Source organism: Epargyreus clarus, unplaced genomic scaffold, assembly GCF_041222505.1.
Source record: "Epargyreus clarus isolate Ecla_fem2 unplaced genomic scaffold, WU_Ecla_fem_2.2 ptg000036l, whole genome shotgun sequence".
In the NCBI taxonomy this organism is placed as follows: domain Eukaryota; kingdom Metazoa; phylum Arthropoda; class Insecta; order Lepidoptera; family Hesperiidae; genus Epargyreus; species Epargyreus clarus.
Window position 1 is genome coordinate 214,870 of NW_027332241.1, and position 13,630 is coordinate 228,499.

At 36.1% G+C, this 13,630-nt stretch overlaps 1 protein-coding gene across 1 annotated transcript in view; it reads left to right on the forward strand.

Moving 5' to 3' along the window:
• Window positions 1-12,534, forward strand: part of fj (four-jointed box kinase) — a 42,723-nt gene extending 30,189 nt beyond the window's left edge. The window contains exon 2 of the mRNA XM_073092391.1: window positions 8,938-12,534. Coding sequence (XP_072948492.1) covers window positions 8,984-10,705 — 1,722 coding nt within the window. The 5' untranslated portion in view covers window positions 8,938-8,983 and the 3' untranslated portion in view covers window positions 10,706-12,534. The remainder of the gene's footprint in view (window positions 1-8,937) is intronic.
• Window positions 12,535-13,630: the final 1,096 nt, after the last annotated feature.

The following is a 13,630-nucleotide window of genomic DNA, read 5'->3' on the forward strand; positions in this document are numbered from 1 at the left end:
TGGACTGTAATCAACCCCGGATAGGATTAGATATTCTTACCTGAGGTCGGCTATAGATGCTAAGCTACTGCCGCCTATGAACATCTGTAGACAACTCCAGATAGGATTAGATATTCCTACCTGGGGTTGGCCACAGATGCGCTGTTTCCCCTGAGGATTAAGATGGAAAGCCTCAGAAAATTATGTCTTCCTTACCACACCCTTCACACCAGAACACAGCGCCTAAAACTACTGTTATGAGGCAGAAATAATGGCGTTGTCTCCGAATCGAACCAAAGATGGTTCTTCAAACACTTCACTATATTTTTTTAAGTTTATTTATATTTACTCGCGTGTACTAGAACAAGTACCTCAGTGATTATCTGGGATGACGACGCAGATAAATATAAAGAGCAACTCGACCTAGAAATTTAAATAATAGATTTAACAGTATCCTATAATTACGATAACATAATATATTGCTGTGAAACTAAAGTTTTGATTTAGATAAATACTTTCGTGAAATTCTTTTGAATAGCGCTTAAATACCAATTAAAAGGCTTTTTTTTATTTTTATGAACATAGGTTTTGTTTGGCCTTATAAAAATGATTTAAAGATATAAGATGGCAGAACCCTTTGCGGTTCGACTCCGGTGGCACCACCGCCACACCTACTTCTGCCTCATAACAGAAGTGTTAAGCGCTGCTGTATTATGTTTTAAAGTGTGGTAAGGGAGACATATCTATCAGAGACGTTACAACATAGTCCTCGGATACAACGCATCTTTAGTCGACCTTAGGTAGGAATCTAAAATTATCTAGGATTGATAACAAATCCAACTAATGGTGGCTACTGTCGCTCTTCATGAGGACTGCAGGCGGGTTTGCTACTTCGATATTTAAAATAATGTAAAGTGTAAGGTTTATTACCTCAGGTAGACTTTTTTTGTTTACGAGGGGGAAACATTCAAAAGGTACCCGACGACGTGGGAGCGAAGCCGGGTTATGTAGGATTTTTACCGCACTAAAACCCCCCCGGGTGCCGTTCTCAGTGCTTAGTGGAGAACTCCGGGATCTCCGATGGAACACAACCGGAGTCCTCCGACCGCGATGCCCCAATCGAGCTCTTCCCTGGGGGAGCAGTTTACGCTCTTCCCACAGACCTGGTGTTTGCAACGGTATGCGGCCACACATACCGCCGTCCTTCCCAGGGTCGCTTACTGGGCGGTTTTAACCTACTCTTGCCGCCCGCAACCCCGGAAGCCCCCTTTTAGTCGCCTCTTACGACAGGCAGGGGATACCGTAGACGTATTCTAGTCCCAGAACTACAGGGACTACAGAATCTCAGGTAGACTGTCGTGACCATACATATGTCTAGCTACTATTACATAACTCTAAACAAACATCGTAAACTTTCACTGTAGACATTTCACGATTTTTCCAAATAACAATAGAGGAGAAAGTATTTTGGGCGATAGATACGAGTGTTATTAGCATGTTATCTGCCGGAGTGTTCACATCTGTGTGAGCTTATTAATGGTTTCTAATGGTTTTTAATGATTATGGTAATTTTAGTTATTTTTTTAAATTTTGTTCTTGACGTTTAAACGTTTTATATTATGTTTAATTTAATCAAATTTTGAAGATATATTTTTTGAGTTTTATATGTTATATCTATTTATATGATTGTCTATTTGTGACAATTTGTAAGTGCCGCCGTTGGCCTATACAAAATAAATATATTACATTTCAGATATTTGGGTTGAGGCTTAAGTTCGTAGAATCGAAAGTAGGAATATCTAATCCTATCTGGAGTTGAATACATCACATGGGCGGCAGTAGCTTACCATCAGATAGACAACATGCTCGTTTGCTACTCCTATATTATTAACAAAAAAAATAACCCCATTGTTTTTTATTAATTTCAAAATAATTTGAACACACTAGCAGACATTAAACCTACTTGTAATACATGTTATTATACTTATAACTTACCATTAGAATAAAAACTGAAATTACAGACAGACACCTCAATATAATTTGTATATATCTATTTGTATTGTATTGTTTAAGGTTTGTTCCGTTACCAGGTTATATAATCGAGCCTTAGGAATAAGGCCAACCCTTCTCTTCATGTGGGTGTTAAAGAGCCTCTTATCTGGCTAATACCTACAATTCGTTAGCCTTAAGTATGCTTCAACCGGGGAGGTACCACCGTCACAACATTTTTTAGCGTAACGCAGTTCTTGCTTCGTTATCTTCTAGATTTTTTAATACTGGAGTAGCAGACGAACATGCAGTCCACCTGATGGTAACTACTGCCGTCCATGGACATCTGTAATCAACCCTACATAGGATAAGATTCCTACCTGAAGTCGGCCACAGATAAGCCGCTACCCCTGATTACTAAGCTAAAACGGAAAAGTAGGCAGCGCTTAACACTGCTGTTATAAGGCCTGATGATGTTAGCATAGATGTCCAATGCCCATGGGCGGCAATAGCCACTTACCATCAGGAGGACTGCATACTCGTCTGCTACTCCTCTATTATAAAAAAAAACTATAAAAATCATAGATTCTTTGTCGTATTATTAATGTAAAAACTGTGTGACACCAATACCACTAAAACACACATATTAGAAGTATCGAATGTAATGTAAACCTGAACATTAAAACCACACTTAAACGTTAACTTAAAACAAGAAGTCAATGCGCCATGACATAGACTGTGTTTTACAAAATTCCTACAAGTAAAAAACGAAACGAAAAACGACACGAAACGAAAAAACGAGGTAAAAAACAAACGAAAAAACGAAGTAAAAAAGTAAGGCTCGCCTCGTGTGCCGCGGGACTTATTAGTTGACTTAGATGAATCGATACGGAGATGTTATTACCATATTATAATATTAAATTCGTTATTTTTTGTTTCGTTTCTGTTTTAAAATTTGCACGCTATTATTTTATTTGAGTTCCATTCAGTAAATCAATCAAGTGTATTTAATGTGGCCAAATTGAATTTTAAAATAAAATATGACGTAATGTATCCATTGTAACATATGAACATTTGTAAATGACAGCAGTTGAAGCATAAACATTATATTATTTCGTAGCCGGTTTTTATAGCGACTGACTTACATATGATACTAAGTCCTCAGGACTGGAAATGCATCTCTAATCGGCTTCAGGTACAATCTGTTCCATATAATATTCTCAAATAGGACTAACACGTAAAAATGATGGCATTAAAAGAAGAGAATAATTATTTAAAAAAAAGACAAACCCACTGTGTTTCTTACCGGATCTTCTCAGTAGAGGTCGCGTTCCGATCCGGTAGTAGTTTAAGAAAAATATTGTAACTGACAATTTGTAAGTGCCGTCGTTGGCCTATATAAATAAATATATTTCATTTCGTCACTTCTATGAGAACAAAGATTCATTTAAGGTATCATAAATTCCCAGAGTGATAAAGGTTTAGGTCCCTCATGCTACCCAAGTGTGGATTGGTAGACTTCATACTCTTTTAAGAACTTTTATTTCAGAATTATTAAACTTACGTTTCCTGGATGGTACGGTAATGCCTTAAGACATACATTTTCATTTTTATGACGAAGAATTTTTTGATAGTATGTATATTTGTATTTAACTTTAATTACATACAAAACTATAAACTACATATTTTAAATTTCATTCGCTTTTATTTAAATAACAACTCTCACTAAATCTAATTCATATTTAATAAGCTCCATAATTATAATGATCCGAGGTGGTAATAACAGCTCTGTAAACCCGCACGCGTCAAGGGGCGTACAGCGGCCGAACCGTAAAAACAATTATATACACCGTACTAATTGAAATATTAGTAAATTACAGCTCCGCGTAATTGGGGGGTGTTGCAACTCTATATAATTACGTTTGTTTTACATACGATTGTAGAATTTTTGTTTCGTTTTCGTTTTTTTTACCTTGTGTGGGTTTTATTGATACTAATGTTACGTTTAAAAGAAAAATGTTATAAGTATCAAAAATAAAAACAGTTTTGGTGTGGAATTTTTAATATTTAAAGTTGTTTGTTTGTAACTATTTAAGTCTTGAAGGGAGACACAGGCGTTTTCCGAGGCGTTCCAACTTAGTCCTCAGGGGTAGCGACGCTTCTATGGCCGACCTCAGGTAGGAATCTAATCCTATCTGGGGTTGATTACAGATGTCGATGGACGGCAGTAGCCACTTACCATCAGGACTACTCATCTTTAGCAATGCAGCTTCAGAGTACAGGAGCGCTTAGCACTGTTATAATAGAAATAGGTGTAACGTTGGTGCACAAAAGGTTCTACCATATTGTTTTACATCATAAGCTTGAAAGTAAAGCTCGCAATAATGCTTCAACATCAACCCATTACTATCCCACTGGGCACATGTCTTCTCTCAGAATGAGAAGGATTAGGCTATAGTCCATCGCGCTGGACGAACGTGTTGGTAGACTTCACATACCTTTGAAAACATTTTTTTAAGATTTCTCAGGTTTCATTACAATGTTTTCTTTCACCGTTTAAGCAAGTAATCATTTGTAATTGGCACATAACTGAAAAAAAAATACGCGACGAATACATAACCTCTCTTCCTTTGGGAAGTCTGTTAAAAATCAAAGGTGCGTAGGATTTGAACCTCGGACCCGTCGACTAAAAGGCTTAACCACTAGGCTATCCGCGATCGCAATAAAGCTTAAAGCACATTAACCAGGCTGTATCCGTTCCGCTATCTCAGATCGTTAGTAATTAAGAGATTAACAGCAATCGCAGACAGACAGAAGTCACGTCGCTCATACGTAGGATTAGTGTAGGGTTGCCACGCCCGGGTTTTGAGACGGAAGCTGGCTTTGTACTGGGAGGGTAATGTGTTTGTTTGTATGTCTGTGTGTATGTATTTTGTATGTTATTGTTTGAGTCGCTCTACAGCCCAAACGGCTAGTTATGTAACTGATATAGATTATTATATACTATAAGTATTACTTTCCTTTTCAGTACCGTTAGTATGAGTTTTTACGTGTTTACAAAAAGGACTGTTTTTGTATTTGTTTACGTATTTCCCAAACATTTCCAATCAGTTCTGATACAGTTCGCTAGGGGCGCTGTGTATGTATGTGTGTGTGTTTGTGTATGTACTAGTTATATATTACGTCGGGATGCAGCAGCCAGGATACAGAAAGACCGAATTACTTATATATATGTATTTAATCAAAACAGAATATTACATGTTTTGGATTAAATCTAATCTAAATTAAAACTAACTATCCTAAGTGACTTGCTGGGGCAATGTTAGCGCCCAGAGTGAATTCCCACGTTCGGGACTATACAGTGGAAACGGAGCGGTGGTGCGGAGTCAGCGTTCCCACGGCACGGCGGCGGTGCAGGATCGGGTGTCTTCTTGATAATTTTGTTTAAGGCGAACTTCTAACTATGGTGATTAAGGCCAATATATAACATACGTATGTATGTTTGTGTTTGTTTGTATATATGTTGCATTATTTGTCACGCCCCACAGCCTAAATGGCTTGACGGATTTTAACATAAGGTGTTCTTCGATTGGGCTAATTATGTAAGTGATATAATAATACTTATTAATTAATTAGCCGTATTACTTTCCTTTTCAGTTCATTATTTTTAGTCAGTGAAGTGTTTTGGTTTTCATAATATTTACTAATTGAAAAATAGTTATTTCGAAATTATTCTAAGATAGTCCTCGCCGTGGTTTGACTTCAGAGGCACCGCTGTCACACTTATTTCTACCTTATAACATCGATTTAGTGCTGCTGTGTTTCTGTTTTGAAGGCAAAGCATATGTTTTAGTATCAACTAAAAAAATAATAACTAAAGGATATAGAACTTGTCATAATTACACTGCAACGGTACCAGAGTCACATTTATCCTACCTAGCTTAACCTTAAATAAAACCTTTCATGTTTGAAGCGCGTAAGATGTAACTTAGTCTTATATGATAGATCAATGGTACATAGTTTTGTCGAAGTTGGCAGCCCTATATTAGACGAGCTTTTGACACATAACATCATTATACCGTGTCTATTAAAAGTGGCGTTTATAACGTACGACGTTTGTGATGTGTCGTGACGACTACGACACGATTGACTTCAGAGAACAATTTTGAAAACGATGGATATTTGAAAATTCATATGACTATTTTTAAATACAATTATTACATTTGTTTACATTCAGGCAATATTACTGTTATAAAAGTTATATCTTGCTGTAAAGAGGCACCGTTTTAGTATCAATATTTGCACTTAATGGTAATAAAGAAATTTATTCAACTTTTTTCAGAAGCAATCGACGAATTTAAGACGAGTTTGATCATAAATAGAGTCTATTTTAGCTTCTGTTTTAGAAAAACAGTATCATTATAAAAATGTACCTTTGTAATACACTGGAGCTATTAATACAAACACTTTGACATTGAACATGAAATTTTAAAATGTAATAAATGAGTAAAATCATACATTTTAATACGACTTCTCTGGGTTACTGCCATTATCACAGCTAAATCAGAATCTTAATTATCGTTTAGATGTCTATCTAGTCAGCGATTGAACTTGTAACCTGCAAGTCAAACCAGTATCTCTATATAATAGGTCGTTACGACTAAAACATCGTACAGTATAAACGTCTCGCGTATCTAACATCTACACATATTAGTTTTAACATGACGTGAGTAATAAAAATTTATCTCCAATATAAATAATAATAACGGAGCCGTAATCAATAATAATAAACCAGTCGTACTCATGAGGGATGCCACTTTATAAATATTAGGAAAAATATTTTCAAGGTAGAACCCTTTGTGGTTCGACTCCGGCGGCACCACCGCCACACTTATTTCTGCCTAATAATAGCAGTGTAGCGCTGCTGTGTACTGGTTTGGAGATGCTAAGGGAGATATACTTTTCCAAGGCGTTCCAGCTTAGTCCTCAGGGGTAGCCGCGGACCAGTGGCCAATGTCAGATAGGAATCGAATCAGTGATAGCCTAGTGGTTAAGAAACTCCGAGGCATTATGTGTACATTAAAAAAATATTATTACTAGCTTAAACGGTAAAGGAAAATATTGTGACGAAACCTACATACCTGAAAAATCTTTAAAAAAAGTTTTCAAAGGTATGTGAAGTCTGTTAATTCGCACTTTGCCGGCGCGGTGGACTTAGCCCTAATTCTTCTCATTCTGAGGAGAGCTGTGTCCAGCAGTGAACCAGTAAGGGGTATAATTATGATGATGATGAACAATTAGGCACCGTAATTTAGATATAGTTAGTGTACCAATTTCCACTTGGCCACTGCGATCTAGGATTACTCTAGGATCTAGGATTATCAATCTGTGGTAATCCATGCCCAGCAGTGGGGCAGCTACGGGTTGTTACTATATATATTACAGTATGGGTGGCAACCCTATTTCAGATATAATTTATTCAGACCGAGTAGTTTCGCGTGACACGGCTGTTAGATAATATGTTTATGAGGTTTGTGATAGAAAACGAGGTATTTATCGGCTTGTAAAAGTCCTGGGAATAGGCCTAGAAAAGGCCTACTTGGACTTAGACGGTAGCAGAACCTTTTGTGGTTCCACTCCGGCGGCACCACCGCCACACCCATTTCTGCCTCATGACAGCAGTGTAGCGCTGCTGTGTTCTGGTTTACAGGGTGTGGCAAGGGAGACAAACTTTTTTCAAGGTGTTCCAGCTTAGTCCTCAGGGGTAGCGGTGCATCTATGGCCGACCTCCGGTAGGAATATCTAATCCTATCTGGGGTCAATTACAGGTGTCCATGGGTGGCAGTAGTTCATGCGAAAATCCAACGGTTTCCCGCCGTCTTCTTCAGGTCGTCGGTCTACCTGGTCGCCACTCGAGGAGTACCGACCGATGTGGCTAATCCATTACCACTTCAACCAATTTTAAGAATCGCCAACTACAAACTAAAAATAAAACATAAAAATTTAAAAAGAAAGTGAAGTGAAGGGTCACCCTACAAACATGTCCCATGTCAGATGCAGTTGATCGCGGATTGAAACCAATCCAGAAATAGCTCTGTTATACTCGTACACGGTATGAATGCAACTTGATGGATCTGATTAGATAGAACGCAATTTGCAATTAACTTACTACTTAGTTTCTCTTAGCGCTGTGCTACATTTGTATGAGATTTCTAAGTTATTACTTGACTAATTATTCATGAATCCTTGGGAAATTAGTAGAAATCGTAGTAGTTCGATTTCGAGGACGCTCTCACATTAATTCCGAGCTTTAAAACAACAGTATAGCGCTGGTTTGTTCTGTACCCTTACCATGAGTTTTTACGTTCTGACAAATATGACTGTTTTGGTATTTGTTTACGTATTTGCCCATACAATTTCCAATCAGCGCCCCTAGCGGATTGTATCAGAACTATAGTGTCAGTAACGTAACATTAAATGTCTAAATGGACAAAATGGCGCTTTATGTTTTTTCTCTCTTCTTTGCGAACATGTGAGGGAGACAAAAAGTTCATCGTCACTTGAGCATTTACTTATTGTTACGTTTACTCAGTGGTGTGCTTTCGACAACTAATTTTACTGAAAGTTACAGTTAACTGGTTACAGGAAACGGAATAGAATAATGGATTGAGTAAACGTAACGTAAAATTGTGGGATATTTTGAAAACTCGTACTAAGGGTACTGGTTGTGCTAAGATAGTGTGAGAAGTGTGCTAGATATACCTACTTAAGAGAGGCATTTAAACTCAGAATATTACATTATTTAAAAAATTCCTTACTATCACTTAAAACTATACCTACTGGTCTATTATCAGACAGGTAAAAAAATATTAAGCGACAGTCCTAAAAAAATAATACATTAAGCAGTGTATTCGTGATTTCAAAAAAATAACTCATATAAAAACTCAAAACCAACTTTCTTTGTTACAGATCCATAAGATGGCTTCGGAGTGACGACTTCAAATGAAAAAACAAAATGGCCGCCGAACAGTTAGCTAACAATCATAGAAACGAAAAAGAATGTAAATCAGAAAGAATACCTACTCTAGAAGATATAAAACATAAAAACGATCGAGAATTCGCCTTCGTACCAAGAACAGTCCCCATAGATATGAATTCGTTATACAAAATGAAACAAAATTACGTCTTCTACAATAATTTCGGATATAAAGAAGATTTATCTAGAAGAATCGCCTTGAAAAGAGAATACAGTTTCTATAACTACTGCTTTTTAAGTGTATGCCTTAGTTTTATCCTGGGGTTAGTGATAGGGGTGGTTATAGTTGGATCGCCCCAATCCCAGATAGCCACCCCAAACTTTGTTCCTAGGAAATCAATAAAAATAGATAACACGAAAGATATAAGATCAAGGAGTTTGAACTCTTTGAAATTTTCAAGCGATCTTAAGACTGATTTCGAGACAGAGAAAGACTCAAAATTCGCAACCGTCTCTTTCACGGGTGCAGTAGATTCCCATAAGTATAAAGATGATGTTTATCCAAAAACTTTAACAGATGATATGAAGGAGATTTTGAAGGACAACAAAAATATGCATCATAAGCACACTATAACGACTGTTTTAAATAAGACGGATTATACGCCAAATGATTTAACAGTTTTATATGATAATGTATATTGGGGTCCTGAGGTGGAAAACTCAATGCCTCAAGGTTATGGGGAGAACACAGCAGAGTTATGGGAGAAGTATGTCGATCAGAGCGAGGTAATTAAAATGGAAGTTGGTTGTGGGAGGATGCAGAATAGATTAATCACATTCAAAGATGGCATTCAAGCTTGTGTGCGTTACAGACAGAACACCGACCAAATTCAGGGCGAAATCTTCAGTTTCTACGTCGCGAGGTTATTGAACTTGACGAATTTAGCGCCATCTGTGGTCAAAGTCGTCGATCTCAAGGACAAACTGTGGCAAAATGTTGCGAATGACATCGCTGCGGCACAGTGGAACACAAACCGAGCTGTTGTACTCACTCAGTATATCCCAAGCCTCGAATCAGCTACAATACCCGAAATCTTTAAACCTGCAACGCGACATTTGAATAAAAATGACGTTTACAAAATGTCATTAAAAGAAAATGATACTGTGGACGCAACGAAGCAGATTCTAATCAACAAACTGAAAACAAAAAACGTTAAAACGACGAAAACCGAGATAGCAGAGTTTGACCATATAGATGTTAGGCTAAATAAGAAAACGATTGATTTGTTTGTTGAACTCGCGCAGTGGTCTGATCTCATTATCTTTGACTATCTAACCGCTAATTTGGATAGAATTGTTAACAATCTATTTAACTATCAATGGAATATCAATATTATGGATGGACCAGCGCATAATTTAGCAAGAAAGATGGATAGTGGGTTACTTCTTTTCCTAGACAATGAATCCGGTCTCTTGCACGGGTATAGACTTTTAAAGAAATACAACGTATACCACAGTTTGATGTTGGATAACCTATGTGTGTTTAGGAGACGGACAATCGATTCTTTGAGGAGTTTGTACGAGATGCAGTCAGTGGGTAGCAAGTTAAGTATGATATTCCATAAGAAGAATAACGCGGTGATAAGAGACATATTGCCCCCACTCCCGGAGAAGAACGCGAAAGTTCTCCACGAGAGGATCGGCAAGATTTTGAGCCAAGTCGAGAAATGTGAACAGACGTTTGCGAATAGGAATAGATAGTTTTGTAACTCGCCTCGTACCGTCAAATGTAAATAATGTTATTTATTTATTTATCTAGACTGTTTACTGTGTATATTGAACTCCTAATTTTAAATTGAAAGCATTTAAAATTGGAGGCGAATTGTTTAGATAAAAACCTTAATGAGCCTTTTCACTACAAATGTATAAGGTCGTTAAGTGATGAATGTTTGACAAATCCACCAATAAGTAGTTTGACTTGACTTTTTTTCGATATTTTATTGAGTTAAATTCAAACTTATTGGTAAATTTGCCACATATCCATAATTAAGCTACCAGGCAAATCTCTGTCGGAAAGTCACCCTTTTGTGTCTTAGGTATATATTTTCCGCCCTCCGACTCCCGACTCAAATTTGGCTGGAGCGTATTCAACCACTTTATGCTCCAGTTATGAAGATATTTTATAATACCCTTATAACAATTTCTTGATGGATCTTGATTTTTAAGGAAATTGGTGTTTTTCAAAATCTTAAACATAAATTATAAAATGTTCAGATCCAAAATAGATAGTATACAGATTTTTGCCTAACCAAGAACCTGGTATAAAAACAATCACTTGAAGGCTTTTAAGGTCTAGTTGTGATGGTTTTAATCTATAGAATAATTGTATTGTAATTTTCTATTTATTAATAAAATTCTTTATATACTTTCGGTACGAGCGAAATAAGTGATATGTGTAAACCAAAGGCGTTGTATGAGTCTAGATAGCTCATTCGGTATAAAACAATCTGTTTATTTCTGTTCTGGTTTGAATACACAAAAAAAAAACAGAACAGAATTTTAAAACTCAATCATCTGTCTGACCAGGTATCGAACCTAGTAACCATCGTATTGTCGTCGGTTAAAAGACTTAAGACTAGTCTGTATCAAAAAGCTATCTAAACACATACAATGTTTTGGTAGAAGCATGTGCGATACCAAATATCATTATTTATTGTAAATTCGATTCCATTATGTGCCAGTATGTTGTATGTTGATCAAAGTGATATCGTTGTAATTAGTTTTAATTTATAATATAAATAATGATTGTAAATAATGCTTTTTGACTGGTTACCGTTGTGTTTCAAAAATTACTAATTGTAATACATGAAGAAAAAATTTAAAGTAATTTATTTTCTCAAAATTTTGTGGAAGCTCGTTGATGTCTTTTGTATGGAAAAAATGTCAATGTATAATTATTACATTTTTAAACGATGTGTTACTTATTATGTGTTATTATTAATTTATGAAAATAAAAATTTGTATATTACCATCTTTTTTAAATTCCATACTTAAAAAGAAATGTATTTGTTCAATAATGAAGTAAAATATAATTGTCATATTGTGCAACTAAAGTGGCACCAGTGTCACGCTAATTCTGTCATAATAACAACGTTCACTATTGTGTTCTCGTTTAAATGTGTGATAAACCATGAGGCATTCCATCTTAGTGCTCATATTTAGCGCTGCTTCTATGATCTATATGGAGTTGGTTACAGTACCCTTAGCATGAGATTTTACGTTTTTACAAAAATGAATATTTTTCTATTTGTTTACGTACTTCCCATACATTTGCAATCAGCTCTAATACAGTCCGCTAGGTGCGCTGATTGGAAATGTGTGGGCCAATACGTAAACAAATACAAAAACAGTATTTTTTGTAAAAACGTAAAAACTCATACTAAGGGTACTGGTTCACACTTATTTGTTTTCGTTACTTCTAATTTTAGTCTAAATGTTTTTTATTACGCGCTTCGGGACCAGCAAGCTTTAAATATGTAAATATATGTAAAAAGTATGTAATTATAATAAATAAATGAAGCCTAAAGAAATGCATTGTTATTTATATTATGCGGAGAGCAGTCATAAATAATTGATGGTTAAGGCGAAGGCTGCTTCGTAGAACACTCAATATTTAAGGTTCCGTGGTATTGTACCAGCCACACCTATTTCCTTAGTTTCGATGAAAAGATAGTGATAGCCTATTGATTTTTTTGCTGATGGTCCAGGGTTCAAATCCCAGACACATTTGCATATAGCTATATTTAAAAAAAACGTTTTCTATACTCACAGCCCCGCAATAGGATTCCCTATGTCGTGGGAACCATAGACACACACACAAATACACAAACACCCAGATCCAGAAACAGAAATCTAAGGTCATCATTTGGATACCTGTCGGCATCGGATCGGCACTATGGATCTTAACTCTCTCATTATGTGAGGAGAACTGTGCCCAGCAGTGGGACAGAAATGTGCTCTTGATGATAAAAGTGCAGTTGTTATATTCTGGTTTGAAGGGTGTGGTAAGGCAGTTACTTAAGTTGCATTCAACACATTAGTCCCTAAGACACGTAACTGTTCTTAGAATATATCTAAGGGCATCTGTAAACACTTATACTGAACTGGAGTTATACGTGGACGAGTTCTTGCTGCTTATACCAAAAAACCATATCTTCTAAATTTCATACTAGGATTTTACATCTTAGTCATACCCATTTTATGACTGACACACTCAAAATAAGCACATGCAAGCAGCAGACATAAAACATATTCAAATAATACCTAGCTACCTATTATTTTCTATATCTAAAAAATAAAATATATAAAAAAATATAAAAATAAGAAGATATATAAAAAATAAGAATAAATTTACCCAATTTGTTTACCAAAGATCAAGAAGTTTATAATCGCAAACAAGTAGGCAAAAATTTACTAACTTCGATCTTTCACAGGAAAAACATTAGATAGATTATAATTAACGAGCGTGATACTAAATGACGGATACATACATATAGGGGGCCTACCAACATCTTTTAAAAACCATCATAGTTCAGAAAAGTTTTATTTCCTCCTTAAAACAGTAAAATATTCCGTCATACACAGTTTAACAAACTCAAACCCTTATTAATTGTTCGCTTATCCATT